At 40.0% G+C, this 15782-nt stretch overlaps 1 protein-coding gene across 2 annotated transcripts in view; it reads left to right on the top strand.

Moving 5' to 3' along the window:
- Nucleotides 1-15782, top strand: part of PAPPA2 (pappalysin 2) — a 578240-nt gene that overhangs the window by 431296 nt on the left and 131162 nt on the right. For both annotated transcript variants that reach the window (XM_074389559.1, XM_074389560.1), the window contains 4 exons: nt 2095-2216; nt 5492-5981; nt 8969-9097; nt 13192-13283. In XM_074389559.1, the coding sequence (XP_074245660.1) occupies nt 2095-2216; nt 5492-5981; nt 8969-9097; nt 13192-13283 (833 nt within the window). The remainder of the gene's footprint in view (nt 1-2094; nt 2217-5491; nt 5982-8968; nt 9098-13191; nt 13284-15782) is intronic.

Below are 15782 nucleotides of genomic sequence, written 5' to 3'. Positions count from 1 at the left end.
GACCTCACAGCTCTACAAAGTAGTTTCATGGTTGTCGGCGCCCAAAGTCTCATGGGCTCTGTTTGTGATTCAGCACACATCTATGTGATGTGTGTGAGGATCATCTTCCTGCAAGTGTGACCTTGTGCAGCTTTGGTCGAACTGCTTGAACAGCAAGTCCTCTGTGGGTATGTGCAAACCAGAGTTTTACATCCGTTTATGTAACACATGTAAACAATTTAATCTTTGAATTCTCTCTCTGGTACAAACGTTACGATAAAGCAGACATCAGTACGGGCTTGCTGAGAGTCTGTTGGCAGAAAAGGCTGCAATTTGCTTTCTTTTCTCAGCTAGGTGGACTGCAGTTTTGAGACCTCCCAACATGTGTGTCAGGGGGACTCACGTCACATGCCCAGCGATTTGTGTCATGCTTGGAGTTGTGTTTACTCCACCCCAGCAGGTATTTGGAACCCTTATGTCAGAGAAGAGCCCCAGCTACGCACTCAGCAGCAGCCCCGGAAGGGCCAAGTGCATCAGAGGAATGAGCTTTGGAGTTATGTTCACATTAGAAGTGAATGCTGATTGGAGTCAGAGGTTGGATCTTAACTACACCTTTTAGTTTCCAAAGTACTGGACACTCAATGGTGTTTGGGAACTTGCTCAAAGGAATTAAGGAACTTGTGACCTTAGGCAATTTACTTAACCTCTCTGAGCCTGAGTTTTCTCATTTGTAAACATAAGGTTATTACAGGAATTAGAAATCATTTATGAAAAGCATGACATAGTGGCGTGATGCCAATTATGTGAGGTACTTCAGAAATGGGAGCAGCTGTCGTAATTGCTACCTTTTAAAAAAATAACATTATTTTTTGGCATACTACCAGATGAGATTCTTGTTTCCTTACCTTTTCAGAGACCGTGACTTGATGCCTCCCTTTTCAGATGTGTCATTCACAATTGGGCTTCTAAAAAGATTTTAAGTATCAGAGGCAAGCCACATAGAGTGACTTACCATTATTACGTTGCTATTATTGTTTCTACCTCTTCCAGTTACCTCAGTTATTGTACTTGTAGAACTTTCCATAGACTGTATTAATCACGTCATGGCTATCCCATGAAACAAGCATGCACAGAAGGATTGCTGGGTCCAATCTCTGTGCTAGCTGTTGGGAATATAAATAAGAATACAGCTTGGTCTAGACCTGCTCGCAGGCAAAGGAGAGGAAAGAATGTGAATGGAAATTCTCAACACCACATAGCAGAGCCCTAAGAGAGGAGCCAGCAGGTGCAGTGGGAGCACAGAGAAGGGGGTACTGACCGCTCAGAGGAGAAAGGCTGAGTGCTGCTGCAGTTTACACTTAAATGGTTCTTGAAGAGTAAGTAGGAGTTTGCTAAACAGAGAAGCTCGGAAAGGCTGTTGGGCAGCAGAGAGAACAGCTGCGTGTTTTATGGAGCTGAAGAGCATGATGTATTTGTGGAATGGTGATCTGTTCATTGTGCTGGAAATACAAAACTCAGGAAGGAACTGCAGTAGGTGAGGCTGGAGTTAGCTTGTGAAGGACCTTGGGTCGTGATAAATAATTTGAATATATCCCCAAAGGCAATGGTGAGCCAAGGGACATGACATTTCCCCTGGCTTTTATTTTATGTAAGTGATTTGAAGTAGGGAGTGTAAAACATAAGGACACATATAGCTAATAAGTTTATGTTGGAAACTGTTGTCTGTTTTAGTGGGGGGAAATGCGAGGAGTCTGTGAACGACTTACTGAGAGTCAGTGTAGAAGGTGGTTTTATGTTGAAAGATTCAGATTGTCATTGTTTGGCGTTTGCTGTCCTAGGACAGAAACTGCCCACTTTCATCTCCACAGGCCTCTTTTATGACTTAGTTAAATTTTTCTGCTTCATGATCCGGAGATTTTCATGTCACTGAATTTTGCAAAGATGAGGTCCACACAAGAAAAAGTGAATTGAGATACAGTTGTTCTTAGTTACTGTCTAGGTCCTTACTAACCATCAACCCCTCCCCTCCCAACACAGAGGTCTTTCTAATTTTCTTATCGCAGTTCATCTGATGGACTCTCCTTATCTCCCATCTCCATCCCTTCATCTCCCCAGGGCCTCAGGCAGCATGTGTGGCGCTTGCACTGAAGATGGGACATTTCGTCAGTATGTGCACACAGCTTCCTCCCGGCGGGTGTGTGACTCCTCAGGTTACTGGACCCCAGAGGAGGCTGTGGGTAAAGTACCATGACTTTTTTTCTTTATGCCCTGGTGACCACTCAGGATGGGGGTGGAGGTAAAGAGTGAAGTAGTGACATGGTGAGAAAAAGGCGGTGTGAGTGTGTGTGTGTGTGTGTGTGTGTGTGTTTTATTAGATATCTCCAGAAGCCTTGCAAAAACTGTCTGGTGTTGCTGTGTGCAGAATGTCCCATATGTGCCTAATGTGGAGGCCCTGTGGCTGTGGTGAAGCAGAGATCAGCATGTAGGACAGAAGGATAGAGAAGTCAGCTGAACTCAGGTGTGACTTCTGGGTGAGATAGCTGGGGGGTGTAATGTTGCGTGTGTCTACTGGTCCTTGGAGCAGCCATGCCATGTGACAGTGTAAGCTGACCTTACTCCTCTATATCAGGAGAGTAACGGAGAACACATCACAGAGAACACTCATGCACTGGCTGAGCGGGTCTGGGTGGGGGTGGGGGAACCAGGTGTTCCACACTGATGGTTCTTGTCTGTGCTATTTTATGAGTCTATTAATCACTGGTACTGGTTGTGCTTTGGATATGATCTGAGCTAGGCTCCAGGACAGGGAAAATGTGTTTTGCTGTCTCTTTTTCTGTACCTCCCCTTACTTTTCAATCTGTCGCACATTCACTCACATATGTATATTAATGCCTCTAAGATAAATTACAGCATGAATCTTTTCTCAGTTCAAGTCAGAAAACTGTTGACAGGATTTTAGCACCTCCTGATGAATGGCTTGACTTCTTCTATCATCATCTTTAGTGTTCACCTAATCATCATCTTTTTTCTTTGCCTTTAAAATATTTATTAAGACACTAAAATAAGATGTGTTGAACAAAGTCCTATTCGAATTAATCTGGAGTCTTGATTGTGACAAGAAAATAAAGGAGGATATTGGTCTAAGAGTCTACAGTATCTGCAAGATATCATCCTGGGTTCCTCGTCACTCAAGTGACAGGGCTTCAGGGATAAATCTGGAAGGAGACAATTGACTTGATTGATTGTACATGACTTTTTTCAAATGAGAATTTTCAGGGAAGAAGGGAAAGTGAGTATAAAATTTACTGCATTGGACTCTAAATAGAGATTCACATTTCATAAAGGGCCATTCTGTGCGTGTGTGTGGCAAACAGTTTGTCCTGTGCTTAGTGTTTTAATGCCTGTTTGATTCCCTCGCTCTGTATGTTTTACTTTTTTAATTCTATGGGTTCCCCCACCCCTAGAATTTTCTGATAGAAGTAGTTATCTGATAGAGGTAAAAGAAATGAGAAGTTCTAGGTTCTGATTCGTGTATTGGGTCTTGAGGCAAACCAAGTCAACTTTTAGGGTTGCCACTTCATGCTTTAACATGAGGTCATAATAAAAAACTTTTTATCTGACAGTCCTGCCATTAGGCTGGTTTCCAAGGGCCTTTATTCTGCTGGTATTTTGGGCTTAGAGTAGTTTTTAGGACTACTAACATTGGACTTCACTAGCATTAATTCATGAGTGATTAATAAACTAAGTATATATGATTAATAAGAAATACTGGTCTTTCTTTGCTTTGAAAGGGTGAAGGACCAGGTCATATTTAAGATCTACACCGTAAAAGTAACTGAATATCTAACAGAGCAGGCATAAACACATGTATTTATAAACATGTTCAAAATGCATTTAATGACATTTAATGAACACTGTTTGACCACCAACTATTTTCTAAATGCTGTGGGAATTAGAAAACTAAGTCAGACATATTGCCTGCTTAGATATCATCTTCATGGTGAAAACTTTCTGGCTTCATAATCTAAAACAGCTCCCAGCCTCCCCTCATAATTCTGTATTTCCTTATATTACTCCGCTTGTCTTCATAGATATCACTACTACTTAATAATATACTTTGTATCCCTTTATACATTTATTGTTGCATTATCACTGTATTATAAGGTATAGAAAGGCAAGACTTTCATCCTTCTGGTTCACGCCTCTATTTCTAATACCTAGGTTAGTTCTTGATATAAAAGAAGTACACAACCAGTTTTTGTTAAATGAATGAATCAACTCATAAAAAGTGAATCAATTCACAATAAATGAATCAACTCACAATGTAGGCGAAAAGTAATAAAAACCGTAAGATGTAACACACCAAACACACACACAGTTGCACACACATATTTCTGGATTTAATAAAATGTGTGTATATTTTCTGACTGCAGTCTTCCTGCAGCTACCTCCCTGCTCGCACATACCTGAACTGAAAGGGAAATAAATTTCAATGTTTGAACTGGTTTTCTCTGGGCTTTGGGACATAATTTATTTTCTAAATTTTGAAGGGCTAAATACTTCTACTTTGGTAAATGTAGATATTTAATTTATCTAGAACATTGTATGTCTGCACTGCCCTTGTAAGGTAGGGGTTAAATATTGTCACTTATTTTCAGTAAGAGGAAACTGAGGTATAGAAAGATGTGTCACAGCCATGCAGCTAAGGGTGCAGGAGGGCTGACTCTGCTGGTTCCTGATTCAACACTCTCTCTTCAACTCCCCTCAGGTGACAGAAAAGAAAACCATCTTGGGTAGAGTATTTCCATGAAGCTGACTTTCATAGATTCGTGATATTTGATTGCTCATTATTACATCTTTATTTGGTGACTGAATCTTCATTTTTTGTTCCCTCCATCATATATGTTTATATTTCCTGCCTGCAGCTCCCTGCCTGTTCACCCATGCCCAAACTGAAAAGGAAATTGCAATATATGGTTTTAAAGTTTGTCTGTCCATTGAAAGGATTGCCAGGGTGGGATCTTAGGGAATGAAAGAAGTTTTGTGAAGAGCACTACAAATATTTCAGTGATGGAGTGAAATCGTTGGTCTTCAGAAGCATTAATTTATAATAAGTTATGAATGGGCTAAGCACATGAAATTCTCTGTTCAAGGATTCTTTAAGAACTTGACTTCTCTGCATCAGCCTCATGTCTCCTCCTAGGATCTGGGTTGTCCCCTTCCCAATTCTTGGCAGGTTTCCTCTTGCTAAAAGTACCATGTACATACAGGGTTGGGGTAACAAGAGCATAATGCTTTTTACTTTTTTGTTCTTAAAAGATACTTAAAATCTAACCTGCTAAAATGACCAACTTCTGTAGGAATTCTAAAAGTTCTTTCTGTAGGGAGAAGAACCTACAGAGGAACCTGTAAGAGGTCCTGTAAGAGGAACCTCTTTCTAGCTGCTAAGGGCTACTCATTTTCTGACTTTTAATGGCTGCTACTGATGTATCTTTCTGCTCATCCCCCGCAGGTCCTCCTGATGTGGATCAGCCCTGCGAGCCGAGCTTGCAGACATGGAGCCCTGAGGTTCACCTGTACCACATGAACATGACGGTCCCCTGCCCCACAGAAGGCTGTAGCCTGGAGTTGCTCTTCCAACACCCGGTCCAAGCTGACACTCTCACCCTATGGGTCACTTCCTTCATCATGGACTCTTCTCAGGTCCTGTTTGACACAGAGATCTTGCTAGAAAACAATAAGTCTGTGCACCTGGGCCCCTTAGACACTTTCTGTGACATCCCACTCACCATCAAACTGCACGTGGATGGGAAGGTCTCAGGAGTGAAAGTCTACACCTTTGATGAGCGGATAGAGATTGACGCAGCGCTCCTGACTTCTCAGCCCCACAGTCCCTTGTGCTCCGGCTGCAGGCCAGTGAGGTACCAGGTTCTCCGTGATCCCCCATTTGGCAGTGGTTTGCCCATGCTGGTGACACATCCTCACAGGAAGTTCACAGACACGTGAGTTTGGTAGCATGACTATGGGGCTTCCTCGGGCTCTGGGGTGGTTTTTTTTACTTTTCCCCCACTTTTTAATATTCGGCCATGCCCCTAAGTTGGAGGAAAGTTTAGCCTCTCAGAGGGGATTTTACTGTGAAGTGACATGTCTGAGGTAAAGCAAAACAATTCCCAGAAAGGAACAAGTGTGTCTGATTGCTGATGCCATCATCATGATTATGGACAAAAGAGGTTAGTGTATGTGTATGAGATGTTTCGGTTGGACTGAACGTAATCGCCACAAATAAGTTGATCAGAATCAGATACATCTGTCTGGTGACAATTTAATTTCTGATTCTTTGCTTTAGCTGTCTGATCATCTGCCACAGACCCCATAACATTTGGAAGTTATAGTCAATTCTTCGATTGCTACGCAAAGAAGCCAAGGCCCAGCAGATGAGACGATATACTCAGTTCCACGACTCATTCATGATACGTGTTTCATTCTTTCCCCTTCTTTCATTTCCCCCCTGCACCCAACCAACTGTTTTATCTTTTTCTTCCAGCTCTGTCTTCTCTTCCTACATTTAGCGAGTTCTGCTACATTCCTGGCACTGCATGCTCAGTGCTGGGGGCACAGACTAAGGCGAGGTCCTTACCTACAAAGAACTCAGTGTCTGAAGAAGGAGGCTGGTAACTCCAAAGGCAAATTCTCTTGACCTCATAACCTTCTTTGGAGACTGCCCTGAGGGCAAAACAAAGTTTTATCAGAGGTGCTGTCAGTTTTCGCTGCATTAGAAATCATCACAAAATGCAGTGGGTTAAAACAACAAACACTATTTCTCTTGGTTATGTAGGTGGGTTGGGTGTTCTCGTCAAGACTGACTTGACTGGAGCTAGATGGCCCAGGATGACCTCACGTACAGCTGAGACAGCTGCCGTGGCTGGAGAGATGACGGCCTTTTTCCTCATGGTTTCTCAAGGCCTGGCCTTAGCTTCTTCTCATGGTGGTGGAAGAGTTTCCAGAAGCAGGGAGGGCAAGCCCCCAAATGCTTATACTTTTCAAATCTTTGCTTTATGTTATTCATGATAATGTTCCACTAGCCAAAGGAAGTCACACAGCCATTTTAGATTCAAAGGGCAGCAAAATAAACCCTCCCTTTTGATGAGAGAGGCAGCAAAGTGACATCACAGAGGGGTGCATCTGAGACAAGGTAGTCATTTGGCAGTCTACCATAGCTACAAAAAAAAGGGGAGACAAATGTCCGCCTTGAGCTTCATTACATTTTTCTTCCTAGATTTGCTCTACTAATTAGAATAGAAGACAGTGAAATCACCAAAAAGCTAATGCAAATGCAAAGGTAGATTTAAAAAGTAAAAGAAAAAAATGTCATTTTAAACTTCTTAAATAAAGCAGTTAGGAAGACATTTGCTGTCTAATTTGCTGCACACACACACACACACACACACACACACACACACACACACGCACACACACTCTTAAGGCCAATAATATCTCATTTCATAGATGAAAAATCTGAGACTTAACTTTGATTGAGTTCAATAGGTAAATAGCAGACTCAGAATTAAAATTCAATTTTTCAACTGGATCTCATTTTGATTCTCTTGCTTCAGTAACACTCTGCCTTTCACAAACTCAGATCCTGGAAGGCTTGGGCTACCTGCCGCTGAATTTTTCCTCAAGAAAAGTAAACACATGCTGATGTTTCCATCCATTCCTTTACCAGCCACAGAAAAGTGTGAAGCTTTTATGCATGGCTGGACAAGCAGTCTGACAGAAACCATCCTGTAAAGGAAAACTGTCAGCATTGATGAGCATGTAAAGTTGGTTTTGCTTTAGAAATATCTGGTATTCCCATGAGAGGTTTGCTTCCCCAGAAGATGTGGAGGGTAACTAATTTGGAAATTGAAAATACTTTAATATCTAGGTTTCCTTTCAACTAAAATGCTTAAAAGCCAGCACAGAGGTTTTCAAAGGTGTTTTGGAAACCCGGAGACGTTTCCTTGTTGCTGGTTGCTGCATCGACTGAGGGAGTGGAAGCTTTGTGGGTGAGTTGAGAAGTCTGTTAAAGAGAGAACCATGGTAGTGTGTTTGTGGCAGCAACTCATGGTAGTCCCAACAACCCTTTGAGATCCCGTTTCACTAAGTAACTCGCATTCTAGCTTGACTTTGGTGATAGTTTTCCAACTAGGGTAGGCACTGGGCAAAATCCAGATGAAGACAGAGTCTGTCTTTGGGACCAGAAGCTCCCCTTCTGGAGCCCATTTCTGTTTCTAAGTGTCCTGCCTTTCATACTCGCCACACCATCAGTGCACCCAGGCTCTAGAGAGAGTCTGACAAGCTCCTTGCTAGGGTCAATTGATACAACTCCATTCCTGATACCTACACACTTTAATAGGTTTGGAGGTGGGGAGTTGTGTAATGCATTTCTAATTGTGGAACTTCTTGCATCCTCCAAATTGTGACAAAAGGCGTTCCTAACTTCTTTTACGAGACAGTTGATCTTACTCCTAAGGATTCAGTCTCATCCAGACAAGAATTCTCTTGAGAGAAAACTATGATTACAGACCCAAGAAGGGGGCCTTCCTGAGCCAAGACTCTGAAGCTTTCGTCTCCAGTTTCTTTGATTACTTTGATGATACAGAAGACTGGTTTTTAAATTTGTGTGTGTGTGTGTTAACATGGTAAAAATGCACTTGAAATACCATCCTCCTAGATTGACTAGGACTGCTAAGTTCAGTGGTAACACAGCAAGTGTTTACTGTGCATTTACTCTGTGCAATGCACAGATAGAGAAATAAATATGGTTTCAAACCTTCTGGCGCTCGGTAAGACTGTGCCCTGATCTTTGTTTTAGACAACGCAGCATATGTTTAACCTTTATGTTTCCTGTGTTATTTCCCTTCAACTTCTGCAAACAATCAACAAAGGACTCAGGGCATGCCTCACTTTGTGGCTGTAGTGGTCACAAATCCTTTGGTGTCCACAGGGAAGTCACACCTGGGCAGATGTATCAGTACCAAGTTCTAGCCGAAGCTGGAGGAGAACTGGGAGAAGCTTCACCTCCTCTGAACCACATCCACGGAGCTCCTTATTGTGGAGATGGGAAGGTGTCAGAGTGAGTATTTGTGTGTGTGCATTGTGTGTGTGTGTGTGTGCGCGCGCGTGCGCATGCACGTGTGCGCATATGTGACCAGGAACATTACGCTCTGAACAGAAGTTTCAGGAGTTTGACTTGTTTGGAAATGTAGGGAGTAAGGTATCATTTGATTTTAGTGTTGAAATTCTAAAATCTGGGACTTATTTGTGTCAGGTCTTGATATCTGGCATCTCTACATAGTTACAGAGGGACCCATTTTTACTTATAGCTAACCCCAGAGTGTTGAGGTATTGAGGCTGATTCTCTGGGGGCCCCTTTTATGGCCTCAGCAAGTAACTACTGGATAGTGATTCAGGAAAGAAAGTTATGCAGAAGAAGGCTACTCATCAAATGATACTGAAAGAGGATCTCTTTTGAACAAATGGCCTATTCTACTAACTAGTTGTATGATCTGAGGAAATTTAGCATAGCTTTTGGATCTTCAGTTTCTCATGTAACCCTTAGTAGAACCGATAACAATATGATTTCCAGCTATTCTGTAAGCATCACCAAGGTATAAATGGAATCACCCTTTCTGTTTTTTAACATACCATGTGACTTTTTCTATTGCCTTTTTGTAACAGTAACATAAAGGACTAATTAATTCATTCTGGTTTACCTGCGACTTCCCCAGTTTTAGTACTAAAAACACCAAGTCCCAGGAAATCCTGGATGGTGGATTGCCCTACATCAACCTAAACTTAATGCTCGTCTAGCCTTATTTGTTAATTATATAAAGCTGCTGGGATGCGGAGGCTGGAAGCCAGACACTGTGATTTATCTTTTATTTCGCTTCTTTATAAAAATAAGATGGGTTATTTTCATTTTCTTAGACCAGGTAAAATATATTGTATCATGAAGCCCTAAAGGGAATCAGTTCTGTAGCCTTTCTTGGGATTCTGTCCCATCATTTAGCAATCGTAAACATTGTTTATGTCCCCAGTCTTCTACGATCCCGAAACTATGGTAAGTCTAATCGTTGTCACAGAAGTATAAACCCTAAAATGTTATCAGCCCTTGATAATATGTGGAAGCCATTAAGGTCACCTCAGTCTTGCTCACGTGCTGTCCCTTGCTGCCCAACTCAGCCTCAGCCTGCCACCGCCCCTCCATTTCAAATCATATTTCTCCCTGGGCTTCCTCACATTGCAGAGGACAAGTCCACTTGATACTGTTGTTGTTTTCTCTGTTTTGGTTGCTTCATTTTAAACCTGCAGCCCACCAGTTAATGTAGACTTAGACTGCATGCTAAACACTCTGCCCCCTGCCCTAGTGTCTTCCAAGGCAGCTGTCTCATGGTGGCCAGCCTGCAGACCCAGGGTGCCATTTCTGCCTGCGGGGCTGAAAAGGGTGGAGGGCTTTTTTCCTACCTTCATGTTGCACTGCTTGGCTACTGGGTCTCACATTGTTCCTTGAAATTTGTGCCTGTGTTTTCTTCTCTGCGTAACTAGCACTTCCATCCAATGGGAAGGTATGTCTGAACTCCAAATCTGGCTTATCTGAAGGCCCCACATTACACGTAAAATGAGAAAGATCCATACCAATCATTCGACCACTTGGCTATCACTTGTCAGTAGAACCATCAAAACAAGTACAATGCAGGGCCCTGAAATTACAAACAGTATTCATACAGAAGTTAACTTATAGGAGCCACCAACCATAGGTGACTCTTTTTGCCTTTGAAATATGATAAATGCAACTAAAAAACTGAATACTTCATTGTATTTAATTTTAAGTAATTTATATTTAGTTTCAAAGACAAAACTCAATTTGGTTATTGGAAAATCTTCAAGTGTGTTTGGAACAACTTGGGCAGGTAAATCCACTGCTTCAACTGTAAATTTAATAAAATCTAAATACAGATCAAATAGACAGTATGCAAAAATAATGTAACATGCCTCATTTTATACAATTGTACATTGAAATAATATTTTGAATATCTTGGCTTAGATAAAATATATTTTTAACACTAATTTTACCAGATTCTTTTTACATTTTAAATGAATTCTGGAAAAATTTTAAATGTGGCTTTCATTACATTTCTGCTGGGCAGCGTGGCACAAGATGAGACATAGCATGGTTATATTAATAGTTTAGATTATCTTCAAAATGAAAACATGAAGTTGCTGACCTCCAAGATTATTCCTAGACCCCTTGTAGAAAAACACAGATGAAGGTTATTTCTCTATAAACAAGCAGATTAATGCATAAAATATTTGGAGACTTCTTGGATATAGCACACATTTAATTAGGTCCCCAGTGCAGTCCCTTTTCATCAAACTGCGTTTTATTTATGTAAAAAATGATTTGAAGTTCCCTTAATTTTTTCAATTATGTGGTTTTTCTATCCCTTTTAACCTTTCTGTGCTTCCAACTTGCCATTTAAAGCATGATTACTATATCACTGATATATTCAATTCATTTTAAACCATTCTCATTTATAATTATTTACTCTTTCATTCATCCTTGTGAGATATACTTTAAACAATAGATTAGAGCTATTTGTGATGTCCAGGATCTGAAAACACTTTAACATTCCAAATCCTTTATCTACTGAGTTAAAATATATGCCCATTTTGAACATTAAAAAAGTCAAGGAGAAAAGTTAGTAACCCTCATCCATTTTGCAATAGCCAAATGTTGGTTCTTTTATAGGAGCATCAACCCAAACTTACATATTTTATTTCCACAAATTGCTTCATGTCCCTTTCACTATAAACTAACTCTCTCACCTCAATTTAAATGTTGTCATTGGTTGTATTTGCATTTGAGGTTGGAAACAAAAACATTTTTCTCTTAGCATGTGTTTCTTCCCTGCAATATATGATAGCTGTCACCAGGTGCTAGTAGGGAGTAAACACAGGGCCCTAAGCCCTAGAGATGCCCTAGACTGAGAGATGGCCCCAGGGGGCTGCTTAAATCTCTGGGTATATAAATAGGAGATTCATTACTAGAAAATCTTAATTTTTATAACCATTGCACCTTTATGTAACAAAACAATGAAAACATAAATATCATATAAAAATAAATAGAAAATGAAACCACACACACAGGCAAGCTTTCTTCTTACCATCATCAGCTATTTTAAGCCTTTATTCATTACAGGGCTGGCAGGGCTTTGCTAAACTTAAGACCCTCTTTCAGAAACACTGTCAGGACTCCAATGGATATCCTAGATGTTTCGGAGACATGAGCTACTTGACTTCCAGGAATTCCCACAACCCACTGGACATGCCACTCAACAATCATTGCTAAAATTGTATATACTTTAAATATCCATGTTTGTTTCTATTTTCTGTAAAAACATTATTCTAGCTCCTACTTTTTTCCAACTTGCACTTTTTAATATATACTGAGAAATTGTAAGAATTTTAAATGATGGGGGAAGACAGTGTGGCAATTCCTCAAGTACCTAGAAATAGAAATAACATTTGACCCAGAAATTCCAATGGGTATATATCCAAAGGATTATAAATCATTATATCATAAAGACACATGCACAGGTATGGTTACTGCAGCACTGTTCACAATAGCAAAGACTTGGAACCAACCCAAATGCCCACAATGATAGACTGGATAAAGAAAATGTGGCACATGTACACCATGGAATACTATGCAGCCATAAAAAATGATGAATTTGTGTCCTTTATAGGGACATGGATGAATCTGGAAACCATAATTCTCAGCAAACTGACACAAGAACAGAAAAACAAACACCACATGTTCTCACTCATAGGCGGGTGTTGAACAATGAGAACACATGGACACAGACACACTGGGGTCTGTTGTGGGGGAATGGGGAGGGACAGTAAGGGATAGGGAGGTTGGGGAGGGATAACATGGGGAGAGATGCCAGAGATAGGTGATGGGGGGATGGAGGCAGCAAACCATATTGTCATGTATGTACCTATGCAACAATCCTGCATGTTTTGCACATGTACCCCAGAACCTAAAGTGCAATTTTATATATATATATATATATATATATATATATAAGAATTTTAAATGATGATAGCTCAACAAGAAAAATTATTTTGTGTGTGTTATATATGCATGTATATTTTACCTTTCAGGAGCCTGGGAGAAGAGTGTGATGATGGAGACCTCGTGAGCGGAGATGGCTGCTCCAAGGCATGTAAGCTGGAGGAAGGTTTCAACTGTGTAGGTAGGTTCGGGAGTGCCAGTGTAAGACTGTGTCCTACTTTTAGAGGTGTATTATTTTGTGAGTTCTTGATATCCTGAACGTCTTGCTTAGTGATATTAATAATAACCTTTGACATGTCCCTTGTATACCAGGCATGGTTTGTTTCACAGGTATTATCTCATTCAATCCTTAGAATAACTATGGGGAAACCAAAGTGAGGCACAGAACTTAAATAAGTCAATTTTGTTTATGCAGTTAGAAGTGGTAAAGTTAGCATTTGAACTAAAGAAGTACAGCTCTAGAATCTGCATGTGAAACCTTTGTGTTATACTGCTTCCTAGTTAACATTACCAAGGATTTCTCTTGGGTCCTCCAAAGTAACGCCAATACGTCAGGTAAGTGGCACAATCATATGGACTCTGCATACAAATTAGGGTAAAGAAACATTCTAAGTCAAAGTGAATGCAAGACATCTTTTGGTGACTGTTTAATACAGTCATGAAGAATAACAGAGGATCCTAACATATTTTAGCCTTGGAGAATCACTGGTAATAAATTTTAACTTTGATTCTAGAGTGTAAGGTGCTTTTTACTCTAGACTCTTGCCACTCCAGGAAGGGTCTGCAACACTTTTCCAATTCTGATTAAAGCAATCATCAACAGGTTTCTCAGATGCAGATTACTTTCCATTGCCATATGCATACATTGTAATGATTTGGTGGAGCATAACCACACACTGAAGTTATTTTAAATAGCAGTGCATTTAAAAATATTTTAATGTCTTGAATCTTAAGATCAAGTAGAATGTGATTATAATAATGTATAATTTATTAAAGTGTTAAGTACTATAAGGAACATACAAATGTCCCTGCTCTCCAGAGCCAGACATGAATCATAGAATGTTGGTGGTCCTGCCTCCATAAATTCATCCATCCATTCATTTGAAAAAGGCCCATGTGTACCACGTGTTCAGTGGTACCATATATTCTGTGCATGTTATGTGCCATGGGTCTGATAGAGTCCCTGATTCTTTCATGAGTACAAATTTAACAGCGACTTAGAGTACAGTTCCTCTCTCTTACAGAAACCCCTCCAACAAGAGCGTGAGAGATGAGTTACTAGCTTCTGCTTACATAATTCTAGCAGTGAAGAATACACCTCGAAACAGACCATTCTGTTTATAAATGGCCTTATCTGTTGTAAATTTTTTTCCCTTTTTTCCAGTTTGGAAACTGAGGCTCAGAACACTTTAGTGACTCATCTAAGGGCATACAATGAAATATTTGCAGAGCCACTCCTGGAACTCACTTTCCTCATGCTTAATCAAGTGCGTTTTCCTTGCTATGAAACTACAGAGAATGTATACCAAAGATTTTTTTTTTTTGTTTTATTTGACTACTATTCAGATATTTGAAATACCTCCCCATTATTCTCCTTTCCAATCCAAACATCCCCTCATGTGATTAGGTTTCCAGACCCTTTCTTATTTATCCCAAACTGGCATGCTTCCTGTGGTCAGTGCCCAGAAGGGAATCCAATACTCCAGATGTGGTCTGGCTCTGCAGAATACACCGAACCGATTACCTCCCTCTTCTGTACACAAGTATTTGTTAACATAACCTCTGTTAGCATTATTTCTTTTTGGTAGCCACATAGTGGTCTCATATTAAGTACAATATATATCTTCCAAACACTGAACTTCCCTCAATACAGCTCAAGTCTTATTTAACTTAAATAAGCAGACCTTATTTTGTGTCTATCACATTTGATCTCATAAAGTTTGGCTATTTCCTTCAACCCCAGTAAGACTATATTTAAATTGTTTAACTATATTTAAATACCATACTTAAGATTATATTTAAATTATTTACAGGATAAGGTTAAATGATATAATTCCAGCATTTGCCATTTTTTTCAGTGAGTCATAAGTTCATCATATGCTAAGCATATAGTTATATCCTATCATTTCTCAAAAGATTAGTTTTGAAAGAACCATTGTTAAATATATTTTTAAGTATTTATTTGGCTATTTTCAGATGAATTTGAAAGAAACACAGACAATTTTAAGTCTTGTGCTCAAAAGAATAGAGACAAGAAGTAAGAAGTAGTTACTGGCTTATAAGTAGAAAAACAGAACAGGAGAAAACTATACGCACACATAGAGAGAGAAAGAAACATGGAGAGAAAGATGGAGAGAGGGAGAGAGGGAGAGAGGGAAGGAGAAAGGGGGGGGGAAGAGAGAGAGAGAGAGAGAAAAAAAAAAAGAGGGAGAGAGAGATTAAGAGATCTCATGGGAAAGTCATTCCAAAAGCACATACATTAGCTTGGAGGGAGTTTTGAGTAAGTTTTGATGAAATGCAGGAGTTGAAAGCCCAAAATAGATTTTCAACCAAGTCCTGTGGACAGTGGCTTATATCTGACAAGTAGAGATAGATTTACCACAGAAGGCTCTTAGAGGAAATTGTTAAGAGAATAATTAATAATTGTATGTTGATGGACAGCTGACAAATTACTGGAATA

The sequence above is a fragment of the Saimiri boliviensis genome, chromosome 19 (genome assembly GCF_048565385.1).
Source record: "Saimiri boliviensis isolate mSaiBol1 chromosome 19, mSaiBol1.pri, whole genome shotgun sequence".
Lineage (NCBI taxonomy): Eukaryota > Metazoa > Chordata > Mammalia > Primates > Cebidae > Saimiri > Saimiri boliviensis.
The sequence above is the reverse complement of the archived record's forward strand: the minus strand, read 5'-3'. Positions and strand labels throughout refer to the sequence as shown.